This window comes from Bombina bombina, chromosome 3, assembly GCF_027579735.1.
Source record: "Bombina bombina isolate aBomBom1 chromosome 3, aBomBom1.pri, whole genome shotgun sequence".
Classification (NCBI taxonomy): domain Eukaryota; kingdom Metazoa; phylum Chordata; class Amphibia; order Anura; family Bombinatoridae; genus Bombina; species Bombina bombina.
The window spans coordinates 493230497-493249022 of NC_069501.1; the positions used below are offsets into that span (position 1 = coordinate 493230497).

Consider the following 18526-nt stretch of genomic DNA (forward strand, 5'->3'; position numbering starts at 1 on the left):
TGCAGTTTGATTTGCATAGGCATGTAATTATAATTGCCACATTACAGTACTATAAAATGTACCATCTCTTTAAGGCCTGATGGCTGCTCACTGGTTGACAAGCAGATCTCCCATTATTGATGGACAGTGACACACCATACAAGAATAAAAACACACAATAGTAATAGGTTTGTTGTTATATTACAAGGGATTACAACAACTGTTACCAAATAGTTGATTATATATATATATATATATATATATACACATACATACATACATATACACACATATACACACACACACACATTGTATATATACACTCACCAGCCAATTTATTAGGTACACCTGTTCAATTGCTTTGTAACACAAATTGCTATTCAGCCAATCACAGGGCAGCAACTCAATGCATTTAGGCATCTAGACATGGTGAAGATGACTTGCTGAAGTTCAAACCAAAGCATCAGAACTGGGAAGAAAGGGGATTTAAGTGACTTTGAACGTGGCATGGTTGTTGGTGCCAGACGGGCTGGTCTGAGAATTTTAAAAAACTCCTGATCTACTGGGATTTTCACGCATAACCATCTCTAGGTTTTACAGAGAATGCTCAGAAAAAGAGAATATATCCAGTGAGTGACAGTTGTGTGGACGACAATGCCTTGTTGATGTCAGAGGAGAATGGGCAGACTGGTTCAAGATGATAGAAAGGCAACAGTAACTCAAATAACCACTCATTACAACCAAGGCATGCAGAATACCATCTCTGAACGCACAACACGTTGAATCTTGAAGCAGATGGGCTACAGCAGCAGTAGACCACACCGGGTGCCACTCCTGTCAGCTAAGAAGAGGAAACAGAGGCTATAATTTGCACAGGCTCACCAAGATTGGATAATAGAAGATTGGAAAAACGTTGCCTGGTCTGATGAGTCTCGATTTCAGCTGTGACATTCAGATGGTAAGGTCAGAATTTGGCGTAAACATGAAAGCATTAATCCATCCTGCCTCGTATCAACGGTTCAAGGGTGGTGGTGGTGTAATGGTGTGGGGGATATTTTCTTGGCATACTTTGAGCCCCTTAGTACCAATTGAGCATCAATTAAACACCACGGCCTACCTGAGTATTGTTGCTGACCATGTCCATCCCTTTATGACTACAGTGTACCCATCTTCTGTTGGCTACTTCCAGCAGGATAATGTACCATGTCACAAAGCTAAAATCATCTCAAACTGGTGTCTTGAACAAGACAATGGCCTCTAGTTATCAATGTCTGTCGGACCTGATCCGACAGTGCGGATCAGGTCCGACACACATCGCTGAATACGGCGAGCAATACGCTGGCCGTATTCAGCATTGCACCAGCAGCTCACAAGAGCTGCTGGTGCAACGCCGCCCCCTGCAGACTCACGGCCAATAGGCCGCCAGCAGGGAGGTGTCAATCAACCCGATCATACTCGATCGGGTTGATTTCCGGCGATGTCTGTCCGCCTGCTCAGAGCAGGCGGACAGGTTATGGAGCAGCGGTCTTTGTGACTGCTGCTTCATAACTGCTGTTTCTGGCGAGCCTGCAGGCTCGCCAGAAACACGGGGCATCAAGCTCCATTCAGAGATTGATACATATGCCCCAATGAGTTCACTGTACTCCAATGGCATCCACAGTCACCAGATCTCAATCCAATAGAGCACCTTTGGAATATGGTGGAACAGGAGATTCACATCATGAATGTGCAGCCAACAAATCTGCAGCAACTGCGTGATGCTATAATGTCAATATGGACCAACATGTCTGAGGAATGTTTCCAACACCTTGCTGAATCTATGCCACAAAGGCAGTTCTGAAGGCAAAAGGGGGTCCAACCCGGTACTAGCAAGTTGTACCTGTGTGTATATATATATATATATATATATATATATATATATATATATATATATATATATATATATATATATATATATATATATATATATATATTGGGGCAAAAAAGTATTTAGTCAGCCACCAATTGTGCAAGTTCTCCCACTTAAGAAGATGAGAGAGGCCTGTAATTTTCATCATAGGTATACCTCAACTATGAGAGAAATGTGGAAACAAATCCAGACAATCACGTTGTCTGATTTGGAAAGAATTTATTTGCATATTAGTATGGAAAATAAGTATTTGGTCACCTACAAACAAGCAAGATTTCTGGCTCTCACAGACCTGTATCTTCTTCTTTAAGATGGTCCTCTGTCCTCCACTCATTACCTGTATTAATGGCACCTGTTTGAAACTTTATCAGTATAAAAGACACCTGTCCACAACCTCAAACAGTCACACTCCAAACTCCACTATGGTGAAGACCAAAGAGCTGTTGAAGGACACCAGAAACAAAATTGTAGACCTGCACCAGGCTGGGAAGACTGAATCTGCAGTAGGCAAGCAGCTTGGTGTGAAGAAATCAACTGTGGGATCAAAAATTAGAAAATGGAAGACATACAAGACCACTGATAATCTCCCTCGATCTGGGGCTCCATGCAATATCTCACCCCATTGGGTCAAAATGATCACAAGAACGGTGAGCAAACATCCCAGAACCACACGGGGGGACCAAGTGAATGACCTGCAGAGAGCTGGGACCAACGTAACAAACACACGTTTGGTAGAAACACAACTCGTTGTGTTTGGAGGGGAGAGAATGCTGAGTTGCAACCAAAGAACACCATACCTACTGTGAAGCATGGGGGTGGCAACATCATGCTTTGGGGTTGTTTCTCTGCAAAGGGAACAGGACGACTGATCCATGTACATGAAAGAATGAATGGGGCCATGTATCTTGAGATTTTGAGTGCAAACCTCCTTCTATCAGGAAGGTCATTGAAGATGAAACATGGCTGGGTCTTTCAGCATGACAAACACAGTGCCCGGGCAATGAAGGAGTGGCTTCGTAAGAAGTATTTCAAGGTCCTGGAGTGGCCTAGCCAGTCTCCAGTTCTCAACCCCATAGAAAACCTTTGGAGGGAGTTGAAAGTCCCTCTAAAGCGACAGCCCCAAAACATCACTGCTCTAGAGGTGATCTGCATGCAGGAATGGGCCAACATACCAGCAACAGTGTGTGACAACCTTGTGAAGACTTACAGAAAACGTTTGACCTCTGTCATTGCCAACAAAGGATATATAACAAAGTATTGAGATGAACTTTTGATATTGACCAAATACTTATTTTCCACCATAATTTGCAAATAAATTCTTTCCAAATCAGACAATGTGATTGTCTGGATTTGTTTCCACTTTTTGTCTCTCATAGTTGAGGTATACCTATGATGAAAATTACAGGCCTCTCTCATCTTCTTAAGTGGGAGAAGTTGCACAATTGGTGGCTGACTAAATACTTTTTTGCCCCAGTGTGTGTGTGTGTGTGTGTGTGTGTGTGTGTGTGTGTGTGTATACATACACACACACACACAGGTACACTTGCGGCATCAACCCTCTGGAACGCACTTCCTCGAGCTGTCAGACTCTCCCCTAACCTCTCCTCCTTTAAATGTTCCCTAAAGACCTTTTTGTTCAGGGAAGCCTATCACCCGACTCATTAACAAATGAACTTCACTAACCTAATACCTGCCCTCATCTATCTCCTCACTGATATCATTCTCACCTTTGGGGTCCCCACCTCCTGTTTCCCATCCTCCTACCCATCTAGATTGTAAATTCCCACGGGAATAGGGCCCTCATTCCCCCCTGTATTTGTCTGTAAAATGTTGCCTTTTATTGTATTGTTTCTCCGTATATATATATATATATATATATATATATATATATATTATACAGGAACATCCATTTTACAAAATCCAAATGTAATGCATTTTAAAATACACTCGTTGAGATGCAAGTAAGCAACATAATGAGATCTCTTTAAGGGTCATGAAGGCCTATTCTGTCAAATTACACCTAATACTTTTTTCTTTGTAGTGGGGAAAGAAAAAAAAAAAGTAATTTATTTTTCGCTTGACTTTCCTCAACACTCTGGCAAATAAGAAACCTCTTATCGAATGAACCTGAGTAAGGTGTTTAATTATGCAAAAGAACTGCCTGGATTACTGAAGCATATCAAAGAACAGAACAGGTGATTTTAATAATGTAGTTTCAAACAGAACCACTTGATAATTAGCCTTTACAGTTCTTGGATTCAATTTTTGCAGTTGTTTCTCTCACATTGGTTCAATTATACCATTAATCATATAAATGGTAGGGTGGGCATACCTTGTCTCTAAAGGAACTTGGAAAATTGGATTCAAAGATCCATTAATCTTATAGTTAAGTATGACATTCAAATATTTATCTGTGCTAGGTTTATAAAGTCATTGAAAAAGAAAAATTATTAAATGCTTGTTTATTTCATTGTGCTTAAATCCAAATCAATTATTGAAGGTTCTTAAAGGGATATGAAACCCAATTGTTTTATTTCATGATTCAGATAGAGCTTGCTATTTTAAGCAACTTTCTAATTTACTCCTATTATCAATTTTTCTTCATCTCTTGGTATTTTTATTTGAAAAAACAGAAATGTAATCTTAGGAGCCGGCGGTTCAGCACCTGGGTAGTGCTTGTTGATTGGTGGCTAAATGTATATTTGTTGCTAATGCGATATTTAGTGCTCCACTTGTAATCTAGCCCAGAATATGTTATTATGGACAAACTTCTTCTAAGTGTATTGGAATCTAATAACAAACAAATGATCATTTAAAATCAGTCATAACATCTTTACTTCCTGATCTATACTGTATGGATTAAATGCCTAGAAGGTAGTTCCTTACAGAGGCAAAAAAAGGAGGTAGAGGCCATCACTGGTTGTGTTTATTAAATAATAACATATACATAACTGACTGAGAAACATGGTGGCAAGTGGGTCCCTATTCTCCTCCTTCCATGAGCGGTCAACTGCCCCCAATGAAGGCTACATCAGAGCAAGCTCTACATCTGGCAAGGTACTAAGTCCTTCTGGAGCTCTTCTGGTCCATCTGTCCTCTCCCCTCAGCCTGGGGCATTACTCCGCCTTTTCCCCAGATCAGGCCTATAATAGGCCGCAACCTACCATCACTTGAGGGTACAAAAATTCAGCGCCATGATAATACCAAGGGAGGGAAGGTGGAAAACATAATATTCACCAGAACATTTGAGGCCAGGGATCCATTGAAACCACCTATTTAACCTATTACCAGAAGAACACTGAACAAATCAGGAGTGGCAGCTGAATATAGTTGCCAATCACTGGAGGTTTCCAGCTTTGGATCTGAAATTCTTGTGGCTCCCAATTGCTGGAGTTTAACACAAAACAAGCTAAGGGATGCGCCGTGTTTCTTTCTTTCAGCTGCACAGACCTGGGGATTTCTGACACGGAAGTTTTCCTGTAACCTGCAGTAGCTCCCTGTTATAAGCTTGTATAATGTGGCTATTCCCAGAGAACCTTAAGTAAAACAGGCTTATACAAAAGGTTATTACCAAGGGAGATAGCTGGTTTACTTAGTACAAGTTCTTTTTATAACACTTTACAAAATCAAAATAAAGTGAATAAAACAGATGAAATGAAGCCTTTGTATATTTTACACAGTTGTAAAGAGTTGTGTTCTTTAAAGATAGAAGGCAGCAAACAAGCAGCTTATTGGTATTGTCTGAGAAAAGCAGAATTTTATAGCAAAGTCTCTTTATAGTTAAGCTTAGAAATGAGAAACTGATTTGCAGTCTGCAGTGTCCATATATCAAGAGGTATCAGGTTACAGCAGGCAGAGTGTGTGATGCAGAGAGAAGGAGAGAGACAGATTTAACCAGTTGTGAGCACTTTAACAGTTTGTATGTCAGCAGAACTTTGGATACGAATATATACAGCTAGAGACAATTGTATATAAAATTAATGATACTTGCGAGTGAGTTTAGAACTGCAGAGAGCGAAGTTGGCACTGAGTCAAAATGGATCACAGCAGGGAAGATGTTCTTATTTCCTGGTAGAGGTAAACACTCAGTAATGGAGCTGGCTGGAAAATCAGACTGCAGAGTTAACACAGACTTGCAAGAGTTGCTGCCAAAGACTGTTCCTTGAAGTGTAAAGCAGCAGGAAATGCTTCTTAGGTTTAGAAGCTGGAGAAATGACAACAAGGATTTCCTTTAACAGGTACAAAAGCAGGATCTGTAGATTTTAGCTTTAGAGCTTGAAGCAGAGTGGGAACTACAAACTTCAATTATCAAGCAAAGCACAGGTGTACTGAACACACCTTTAAAGGGAGGTGAAGGAGTGGGTTGGTCTTAGTTCTTAAAGCTACAGGAATATGACACTCCCATTCGGGGCTTATTCCATACTCCAAGTTTGGAATGACAGCAAAAACATTTTGAAGTCTTCTACCACCACCAGCACCGGAATCTAATTCTACCATACTACACTGAGGTAGAAAGACTACCCTATTCCAAAGAGGTCACGGATACGCTTCATTAAGGTTTATTTTGAATTCAGCAACGGACCTTTGGATTTATCCACATACTTCTGATACGGTACTGTGGCATTCATTATCGAACTTTGATTGCGTGACTGAGACCTAATATTTGCAGAGGTTCTTTTTATTGTATTTGGCTTATTAGGGAGCGCTGAATATTTTGTTTTGTTTTTCATAACCTATTACAAGACCTCCCTTCACACTGCAGCAATATGGCAAATCTCTATTCTTTCACTAACCTCCAGGCCTTATGTCGCCCCTAGCCTATTGGGCTCTACACTAGCTTTCATTAAAAAAAACTGTAATATTATATTTTAAAATGTCCTCTTATAAATATAAGGAAAATAGTATCAGTTGAAATAAATGTTCAATGAGATTACATAGAAAATGGAGAGACAGCAAAGCCAAAAGAGGTGAACGGACTTTCTTATGCAACTGTCTACATATTTTATGAGAGTTGTCACTAGTCCATTTACCTAATACCTTTATCTAATTCCTGTTTTCTTCACATGCAAAGAAAAACCAGCATCACTTATTTATTTGACCATTATATAATCAAAATGTAATTTACATTATCACCTTGATAGTATATTTTTGTTTTTAGTAAGTATATAAATACATTGACAAACATACAAATAAATACAACAAAGCTGGTTTAGAAAATATGACTTGCACAATCATGAGTGTAGCCCTGCAATTTGTATGCCTCATTAGATATTTTTTTTATTTTTTTTTTAAAGGGACATTGAACTCAAAATATAACCACACAACTTTTAAATAAACTTTAAATGGACAGTCAACACCAGAATTGTTGTTGTTTTAAAAGATAGATAATCCCTTAATTACCCATTCCACAGTTTGCATAACCAACACAGTTATAATTATACACATTTTACCTCTGTAATTACCTTGTATCTAAGCTTTAGCAGACTGCCCTCTTATTTCAGTTCTTTTGACAGACTTGCATTTTAGCCAATCAGAGCTGTCTCCATGGTAAATTTGTGTGCATGAGCTCAATGTTATCTATATGAAACACATGAACTAATGCCCTCTAGTGGTGAAAAACTATGAAAATGCATTTAGATTAGAGGCGGCCTTCAAGGTCTAAGAAATTAGCATATGAACCTCCTAGGTTTAGCTTTCAACTAAGAATACCAAGAGAACAAACAAAATTGGTGATAAAAGTATATTGGAAAGTTGTTTAAAATCACATGCTCTATTTAAATCATGAAAGTTTTTTTTGGACTTGACTGTCCCTTTAATTCTGCTTTTGCAGTAAAAAATACTTCCTAAAGCTGTGCTTGCATCATACTTAAAAGGGATAAGTCAAAATTATTAAAAGTGAAACATGAAATGTTATATTTTTTAATTCACTTCTATTATCAAATGTATTTAATTATCTTGGTATCATTTGTAGGCTCAGGAGCAGCAATGAGCTATTGGGAACTAGCTAGTGATTAGTGAGTACACACATTTGCCTTTTGTCATAGGCTCACCAGATGTGTTCATCTATGTCCCAGGAGTGCGTAAAACACATAGTTATATACAAACAATGGTGCAATAATAAAATGTTATAACACATTACAGCATTTACTTTTTACACATTTATACCCCTTTTAGTATGATTTTATTTATCTGCAAGTGTACATAGTAATTGGTTAGATCACAAGCTCATTAAAATCTGTCACTAACTACAACAAAGGAGACAAGTAAAAGGAACATGAGTTCCACTACATTTTCCAAAGGGTTTATTCATAAACTGCTCCTTATTTGCAAAAATATGTACATTTTGCTAACAAAATGTCAATGATCAGTGGTTTAAAAACATTTATTGGATGCAGATTTTTTTCTAAGCAATGCAGTGATTAGTTATTAAATACTATGTATACATTCAATGCCCCTTTAATGTAGGCTCTCACATTACTAATGGAATCATTTTGCTACCACTTACCTCCTCCATTTTTCTGACAAAGGTATGGAAATCGCCAAACATTACCCAGACCCACAGAGTATCCAATTTGTGCTAGAATATACTGCAATTTGCTGTTCCAGGCAGGTCTGTCCTCCAGTTCTGTTGGTTCCTCTAGCTGTTTCCCTGGGGCTCCTTCTGCTGAGACATTTAACGCACTTGCCTTGTGATCTACAGGTTCCTCATGGGCCAGCAGGTCGGCCACTGACTCTGTGACATGTTGGTTGCTGTGCTCTCTCTGTGTTACTTTGCTGTTTTTAGGCATCTGGAGATCTCTGTGTTGCAGTGGAGACTAAACGCTTGACAGTGACTCGCCAGTAGAATTCCTAAAGTTGAACTCCCAGGAACAAATTTCTGCAACAAGAAAAACAAGTGTGAATTCACATCTGTCCACAATATAGTTACTGATTAGTCCCCTACTACTCCACCTAGCCAGTGCTATTTGTCTCTAGTTTGACATCCTTAGCTCTTAAAGGGACATGAAACCCAACATTTTTCTTTCATCATTCAGATAGAGAATACAATTTAAAAAAAAAAAGTTTCTAATTTACTTCTATTATCAAATTTGATTGGTTCTCATGTTATCCTTTATTGAAGATCTATCTAGGTAGGTAGCGTGCACATGTCTGGGGCACTACATGACTAGAAATAGTGCTGTATAATATTGGTGAAAAATTGCTGGTATCTAGTGCTGCAGATACATGCACATTCCTTAAAGGGACACTGAACCCAATTTTTTCTCTTTCATGATTCAGATAGAGCATGGCATTTTAAGTAACTTTCTAATTTACTCCTATTATCAATTTTTCTTCGTTCACTTGCTATCTTTATTTGAAAAAGAAGGCATCTAAGCTTATTTTTTTGGTACAGCACTCTGACAGCACTTTTTATTGGTGGATGAATTTATCCACCAATTAGCAAGAATAACCCAGGTTATTCACCAAAAATGGGCCGGCATCTAAACTTACATTCTTGCATTTCAAATAAAGATACCAAGAGAATGAAGAAAATTTGAAAATAGGAGTAAATTAGAAAGTTGCTTAAAATTGCATGCTCTGTCTTAATCACGAAAGAAAAAATTTGGGTTTAGTGTCCCTTTAACTTGCCTTCCTGCTTTTAAACAAAAGAAAACAAGAAAATTAAAAAAATTAGATAGAAGTAAATTGGATTTTTTTTTTTTTTTTTAAAGTTTATGTTCAATCTGAATCATGAAAGAAAATTTTGGGGTTTTATGTCCCTTTAAAGGAATTCTGAAGTTAAAATGTAACTTGTATGATTGCAAATAGCCTGGGACAAATATGTTACAGAGAGGTTGAATGTATGAGATGTATCATATTTGCAATTTTTGTGTGGCACTATGGGAAATATATAATGAGAGCATATCATTTGTTTTCCCTAAGGTTTTAACAGTAAATTATGTATGAAAATGGGAATAACCACCTATACACATACGTGACATTCGTTTTTCATTGCTAGGTTTCAGTTGTGAAAAACATAGAACATGTAAACCAGATAATTACAATTGTACAGTTTAATGCTAAATGTTAAAGGGACAATAAACCCAAACATTTTCTTTCATGATTCAGGTAGAGAATACAAGTTTAAACAACATTCCAATTTACTTCTATTATCTAATTTGCTTCATTCTTTAGATGTCCTTTGTTAAAGAAATAGCAATGCACATGGGTGAGCCAATCACACGAGGCATCTATGTGCAGCCACCAATCAGAAGCTACTGAGCCTATCTAGATATGCTTTTCAGGAAAGCACATCAAGAGAATAAAGCAAATTAAATAATAGAAGTAAATTAGAAAGTTGTTTAAAATGGTATTCTCTATCTGAATCATGAAAGAAAAAAATGTGGGTTTAATGTCCCTTTAACTGACAAACATTGTACATACATTGTATGTATGGTAATGTTTAATAAACTGGTTAACAATGTAAAAAATGTATGTGTATGGTCCTGATAGAACATACAATTTAAAAAAAACATTTCTATTAAAGGGATAGTCAACACCAAAATATGTTATTGTTTAAAAATATAGATAATGCCTTTACTACCCATTCCCCAGCTTTAGACAACCAACATTGTTATATTAATATATTTTATAACATTTAAACCTCTAAATTTCTGCCTGTTTCTAAGCCCCTATAGACAGCCTCTCATCATATGATTTTTTATTTGCTTTTCACAACAGGAGACTACTAATTCATGTGGGCCATATAGATAGCATTAGGCTCGCTCCCGTGGGTTGTGGATGACACTGCACTAATTGCAAAACAAATGCAAGTCAATAGATAATAAATAAAAAGTCATGTGATCGTCAAAAGAGGTTTAGATACAATATAATCACAGAGGTAAAAGTATATTAATATAACCATGTTTTCTGTGCAAAACTGGGGAATGGGTAATAAAGGGATTATTTATCTTTTTAAACAATAATAATTTTGGAATTTACTGCCCCTTTGAAGTCTAAATTAAACTTTCATTATTCAGATAGAGCACACAATTTTAAACAACTTCATAATTAACTTCCATTATCTAAATTAAAACTGTGCATGTGCAAGAATTCACAGAATAAATGTATATATGTATTTTGTGATTGGTTGATGCATTTTGTGATTGGTTGATGACTGTCACATGATGCAGTAGGAAGGAGAATTAAACTAACTTTGAAATTTGTCTGGAAAAAACACAATTTATGCTTACCTGATAAATTTATTTCTCTTGTGGTGTATCCAGTCCACGGATCATCCATTACTTGTGGGATATTCTCCTTCCGAACAGGAAGTTGCAAGAGGACACCCACAGCAGAGCTGCTATATAGCTCCTCCCCTAACTGCCATAGCCAGTCATTCGACCGAAACAAGCCGAGAAAGGAGAAACCATAGGGTGCAGTGGTGACTGTAGTTTAATCTAAAATTTTGACCTGCCTTAAAATGACAGGGCAGGCCGTGGACTGGATACACCACAAGAGAAATAAATTTATCAGGTAAGCATAAATTGTGTTTTCTCTTGTAAGGTGTATCCAGTCCACGGATCATCCATTACTTGTGGGATACCAATACCAAAGCTAAAGTACACGGATGAAGGGAGGGACAAGACAGGTACTTAAATGGAAGGTACCACTGCCTGTAAAACCTTTCTCCCAAAAATAGCCTCCGAAGAAGCAAAAGTATCAAATTTGTAGAATTTTGAAAAAGTATGAAGCGAAGACCAAGTCGCCACCTTGCAAATCTGTTCAACAGAAGCCTCATTTTTAAAGGCCCAAGTGGAAGCCACAGCTCTAGTAGAATGAGCTGTAATCCTTTCAGGAGGCTGCTGTCCAGCATTCTCATAGGCTAAGCGGATTATGCTTCTTAGCCAAAAAGAAAGAGAGGTTGCCGAAGCCTTCTGACCTCTTCTCTGTCCAGAGTAAACAACAAACAAAGCAGATGTTTGACGAAAATCTTTAGTAGCTTGTAAGTAAAACTTTAAAGCACGAACCACGTCCAGATTATGTAAAAGACGTTCCTTCTTTGAAGAAGGATTAGGACACAATGATGGAACAACAATCTCTTGATTGATATTCTTAGTAGATACCACCTTAGGCAAAAACCCAGGTTTTGTACACAGAACTACCTTATCTGCATGGAAGATCAGATAAGGAGAATCACATTGTAAAGCAGATAACTCGGAGACTCTACGAGCCGAGGAAATAGCCATCAAAAAAAGAACTTTCCAAGATAAAAGCTTGATATCTATGGAATGAAGAGGTTCAAACGGAACCCCTTGAAGAACTTTAAGAACCAAATTTAAGCTCCATGGGGGAGCAACAGGTTTAAACACAGGCTTGATTCTAACCAACGCCTGACAAAACGCCTGAACGTCTGGAACATCCGCCAGACGCTTGTGCAAAAGAATAGACAGTGCAGAGATCTATCCCTTCAAAGAACTAGCTGATAATCCTTTCTCCAAACCCTCTTGGAGAAAAGATAATATTCTGGGAATCCTAATCTTACTCCATGAATAACTCTTGGATTCACACCAATAAAGATATTTATGCCATATCTTATGGTAGATTTTCCTGGTAACAGGCTTTCGTGCTTGTATTAAGGTATCAATGACAGACTCTGAGAAGCCACGCTTTGATAAAATCAAGCGTTCAATCTCCATGCAGTCAGTCTCAGAGAAATTAGATTTGGATGATTGAAAGGACCTTGAAGTAGAAGGTCTCGTCTCAAAGGCAGAGTCCAAGGTGGAAAGGATGACATGTCCACTAGGTCTGCATACCAGGTCCTGCGTGGCCACGCAGGCGCTATCAAAATCACTGATGCTCTCTCCTGCTTGATTTTGGCAATCAGTCGAGGGAGCAGAGGAAACGGTGGAAGCTTGGCGTTCTGGCGAGACGCCATGAAATCCAGTTCTGGTTTGCCCCAACGATGAATCAATTGAGCAAACACCTCCGGATGGAGTTCCCACTCCCCCGGATGAAAAGTCTGATGACTTAGAAATTCCGCCTCCCAGTTCTCTACACCTGGGAAATGGATCGCTGATAGGTAGCAAGAGTGTTTCTCTGCCCAGCAAATTATTTTGGAGACTTCTAACATCGCTAAGGAACTCCTTGTTCCCCCTTGATGGTTGATGTAAGCCACAGTCGTGATGTTGTCCGACTGAAATCTGATGAACCTCAGGGTTGTTAACTGAGGCCAAGCCTGAAGAGCATTGAATATTGCCCTCAATTCCAGAATATTTATTGGGAGGAGTTTCTCCTCCTGAGTCCACGATCCCTGAGCCTTCAGGGAGTTCCAGACTGCACCCCAACTTAGAAGGCTGGCATCTGTCGTTACAATTGTCCAATCTGGCCTGCGAAAGGTCATACCTTTGGACAGATGGACCCGAGATAGCCACCAGAGAAGAGAATCTCTGGTCTCTTGATCCAGATTTAGTAGAGGGGATAAATCTGTTTAATCCCCATTCCACTGACTGAGCATGCATAGTTGCAGCGGTCTGAGATGTAGGCGCACAAACGGAACTATGTCTATTGCCGCTACCATTAAGCCGATTACCTCCATGCACTGAGCCACCAAAGGGCGCGGAATAGAATGGAGAACACGGCAAGAATTTAGAAGTTTTGATAACCTGGACTCCGTCAGGTAAATTTTCATTTCTACAGAATCTATCAGAGTCCCTACTAGGAAGGAGACTCTTGTGAGTGGGGACAGAGAACTCTTTTCCTCGTTCACTTTCCACCCATGCAACCTCAGAAATGCCAGAACTATGTCCGTATGGGACTTGGCAATTTGGAAATTTGACGCCTGTATCAGGATGTCGTCTAGATAAGGGGCCACTGCTATGCCCCGCGGCCTTAGGACCGCCAGAAGCGACCCCAGAACCTTTGTAAAAATTCTTGGGGCTGTAGCTAACCCGAAGGGAAGAGCCACAAACTGGTAATGCCTGTCCAGAAAGGCAAACCTTAGGAACCGATGATGATCTTTGTGTATCGGAATGTGAAGGTAAGCATCCTTTAGATCCACCGTAGTCATATATTGACCCTCCTGGATCATAGGTAGGATGGTCCGAATAGTTTACATTTTGAATGATGGAACTCTGAGGAATTTGTTTAAGATCTTTAGATCCAAGATTGGTCTGAAGGTTCCCTCTTTTTTGGGAACCACAAACAGATTTGAGTAAAATCCCTGTCCCTGTTCCTCCTTTGGAACTGGATGGATCACTCCCATAACTAGGAGGTCTTGCACACAGTGTAAGAACGCCTCTTTCTTTATTTGGTTGACAGATAATCGTGAAAGGTGAAATCTCCCTTGTGGAGAAGAAGCCTTGAAGTCCAGAAGATACTCCTGAGATATAATCTCCAGCGCCCAGGGATCCTGAACATCTCTTGCCCACGCCTGGGCGAAGAGAGAAAGTCTGCCCCCTACTAGATCCGTTCCCGGATAGGGGGCCATTCCTTCATGCTGTCTTAGAGGCAGCAGCAGGCTTTTTGGCCTGCTTGCCTTTGTTCCAGGACTGGTTAGGTTTCCAGGCCGTCTTGGACTGAGCAAAAGTTCCCTCTTGTTTTGTAGCAGAGGAAGTTGATGCTGCACTTGCCTTGAAGTTTCGAAAGGCACGAAAATTAGACTGTTTGGCCCTTGATTTGGACCTGTCCTGAGGAAGGGCATGACCTTTACCTCCAGTAATGTCAGCAATAATTTCCTTCAAACCAGGCCCGAATAGGGTCTGCCCCTTGAAGGGAATGTTAAGTAGTTTAGACTTTGAAGTCACGTCAGCTGACCAAGATTTGAGCCATAGCGCCCTACGCGCCTGGATGGCCAATCCAGAATTCTTAGCCGTTAGTTTAGTCAAATGAACAATGGCATCAGAAACAAAAGAATTAGCTAGCTTAAGTGCTCTAAGCTTGTTAAGTATGTCCTCCAATGGAGTCGTTATCTGTAAAGCCTCTTCCAGAGACTCAAACCAGAACGCCGCAGAAGCAGTGACAGGAGCAATGCATGCAAGGGGCTGCAGGATAAAACCTTGTTGAATAAACATTTTCTTAAGGTAACCCTCTAATTTTTTATCCATAGGATCTGAAAAAGCACAACTGTCCTCGACAGGGATAGTAGTACGCTTTGCTAAAGTAGAAACTGCTCCCTCCACCTTAGGGACCGTTTGCCATAAGTCCCGTGTGGTGGCGTCTATGGGAAACATTTTTCTAAAAATAGGAGGGGGGGGGAAACGGCACACCGGGTCTATCCCACTCTTTATTAATAATTTCTGTAAACCTTTTAGGTATTGGAAAAACCTCAGTACACACCGGCACTGCAAAGTATTTATCCAGTCTACACAATTTCTCTGGCACTGCAATTGTGTCACAGTCATTCAGAGCAGCTAAAACCTCCCTAAGCAAAACACGGAGGTTCTCAAGCTTAAATTTAAAAGTAGAGTTCAAGGATAAATAGGAGCGACGAAGGCTAAGGTATAATTCAGGTATCAGCACTCTATACAGTGTAAATGAGTAAAAGCAATTTATTACAATTATATCATACAATAAAAACAACAGGAAATAATAAGTAAAACCATATATTTTAAAAGGATCCTACTAAAATAGTGTCTCAAGATAAGAGGAGGAGGAGCCTAGCCAGTGGCAAGAGTGGAGAATAACTTAAACACCCAATCTAAAGGTGCCACAGGGACCTCTGTTCTAAAGAGGAAGGGGTGGGGTGTCACCACATTAATGGGTAAAGGTGTTCTTAATAACAAATGGTTGCGACAAATAGAACAAGCGGGGTGTCACCACACTGATGGGTCACGGTGTGCTTAAAAACAAATATAGCAACAAATGAAACAAAAAAAGTGGATTTACAACTCGAATGTGCGTGTAATGTGTAAAAAATAAGTTAATGTGGGTAAAAAACAAAAACCAAAAAGGGGGGATCAAACCCGGTTTGTCCAATAAAAAATCGTCAAATAGATATAAAATGGTCGACAGTGACGTTGAAAAAACAATGTGAAATAGTCAAAAATGTGTAGTAGAACCATAAAAATTGGAAAATACGTGAACAATGGATGATTAGTCCAATCAACAAATACAATCAACAAATTTGGATCATACACGTGATGGTAATTGAGTGAGATGCACGGTGACAAATATTCAAGATAAGGAGACAGACATCCAATATTAAAAGTAAAACAACAATACTAATAAACATACCTGAAAAACAAAAAACAAAAGATAAAGGGAGTCTTATAATTCCTAAAAATATCCTATGAAACGTCCAAAATACAATGAAAATCCATTAGGTGGAAAAGAACCACTGATAAAAAACGATCCTAGGAGCTGTCTTGATCCAGTATCCTAGTCTGTGCAACATGGACCTGAAATCAAAAGAAGAAAGAACTCCTCACATAAAGGGCCTAAAGGGTATAGCCTATTGGTAAACAAACTTACCCCAAAAGCCAATGATCCTGGTACTGTATGAAGCCTCACAAATCTCTTGGGTAGTCTACGCGTTTCGGCCCAACAGCGGGGCCTTTTTCAAGACATCATTATATGATATAATTGTAATAAATTGCTTTTACTCATTTACACTGTATAGAGTGCTGATACCTGAATTATACCTTAGCCTTCGGCGCTCCTATTTATCCTTGAACTGTATCTTCCCTCAGACCTATTAGGGGGTCTTCTTTATAGTGTAGCCGGTATATAGTCCAGGCGCTGACCGCTCTCCCACTCACCTAACCTTAAATTTAAAAGTAGAAATATCAGAATCAGGTTTCCCTGAGTCAGAGATATCACCCACAGCCTGAAGCTCTCCTTCCTCAGCTTCTGCATATTGTGAGGCAGTATCAGACATGGCTCTTAAAGCGTCTGTATGCTCTGTATTACGCCTAACACCAGAGCTATCACGCTTTCCTCTAAATTCAGGTAGTCTGGCTAATACCGCTGACAGTGTATTATCCATGACTGCCGCCATGTCTTGTAAAGTAATCGCTATGGGCGTCCTTAGATCTTAGAAATATTAAAAACAAATATTAAAAACAAATCTATGAAACGCAGTGTACCTAGGCATGTTTGCCAGGAACATACTGCAGGGAGGTGTAGTTTCAAAATCACCCCATTAGAAAGTATTCCACCTAGCCGTGCATATAATAGGTTTGCACGACTCAGACAAAGAGAGACCTACTGGATCTATAGGTTTAAAACGTTGTTTCCATTAGGTCTCAATGAAGTGATAGATACCGCTAGCTTTGTATGATTATGTGCACATTTTTGTGAACCGGAGTTTAATCCTATGTTGATATCCGCCCACTTCTCTATACACACATACATTTAAAATTATTAGCATATATAGTTATATAGGGTTATAACCCACATATAACTCATTATTATTTGGGGATCACTAATAATAATATTATTTATAGATTTTAATATTCCTCACGAACATATAAGTTCTTTCTATATATTACTTTGGACTTAGTATAAATACCACGTATAATATTAGCTATCACTATCACTGCAATCTTGGATGACTGTTTAGGTATCACTATATTTTAGTATTATGAGGACCATGAATGTCTATTATGATCATTGTGCCTCTCTTATTGATTTTTATGATTTATGTCTAATAGGTTAGGACAAATGAATTTGTCCAATTTGTTTTACTTAGTCATCTTCCACATGACGATTATCAGTATGGTGGAACGACCATCTCAATATCACTTTAATGAATGGCACTGTTAAGGTTATTAGTGTTTGAGTATGAGAAGAATGGTGGTACTCTGTATATATTAATAATTAGGGGTCACAACATGTGAAGCACTTTATACCGAGGTTATATGCACATAGTATTTTACAATAGTAGCACATTACGTTTATAATATAACATAGGTCAGTCAGTTCATTGGACTCAAACAGATTATTACATGTGTCACTAAAGCATTTGTCCTATGGAGAATGCTTATTACAAACATTAGTTAGGTAGTTGTGATCACACTTAGATTCGGTATGGGCCACCAAGATTGGTGGCTCTGGTCATGCAGAGAGTCTTATTGTCCCGTATATGGTACTGGGCCCACGCACTGGGGTATTTGTTGAGGGAAACATTAAGTGTTATGCCCCAGATTAGGCCTATTAGGCAGAGTTTCACTGGTAGGCTCATTTGGTGGCTGTTCCCTTACTAGCGATTTTTGACACACTGGTAACCGTTACCCACTAGACATCTGTGAGTACCATTGTTTGACTAACAGGATTAGCTGTCGATATTAGAGATTTCTAGCCATATGAACGATGTTCCATGATTGTATCCATTCACGGGAGTATGTATGGAATTTCTGGTTGAAAGCTCCGTGACGTAACGAGAAGGCGGGTCCTGTCGGTGACGGACCTGAGACGGGAGAAGTTTCCCCTCTTTCGATCTTTTTGCGGGAGCATTTTCTAAACTTAGGACACTGATCGGCACTAGAGTTGGCGCCGACAATTGTTGCAGTATGCTGTGGGTACTGGGGGCATCATCAGAGTGCCTATGCCCACTGTCGTGAGTCTGAAGATTTGTTTACACACTCGAGTAGGGGTGTGTAGTGGCTAGCATTTTTTGATTGGTCTGATGGTTGGAGCTTATCAGCCTACCATCGGCGG

At 39.3% G+C, this 18526-nt stretch overlaps 1 protein-coding gene across 1 annotated transcript in view; it reads right to left on the reverse strand.

Moving 5' to 3' along the window:
- Positions 1-8726, reverse strand: part of SLC6A17 (solute carrier family 6 member 17) — a 260585-nt gene extending 251859 nt beyond the window's left edge. Inside the window, 1 exon segment of the mRNA XM_053706840.1 lies at positions 8394-8726. Coding sequence (XP_053562815.1) covers positions 8394-8676 — 283 coding nt within the window. The 5' untranslated portion in view covers positions 8677-8726.
- Positions 8727-18526: the final 9800 nt, after the last annotated feature.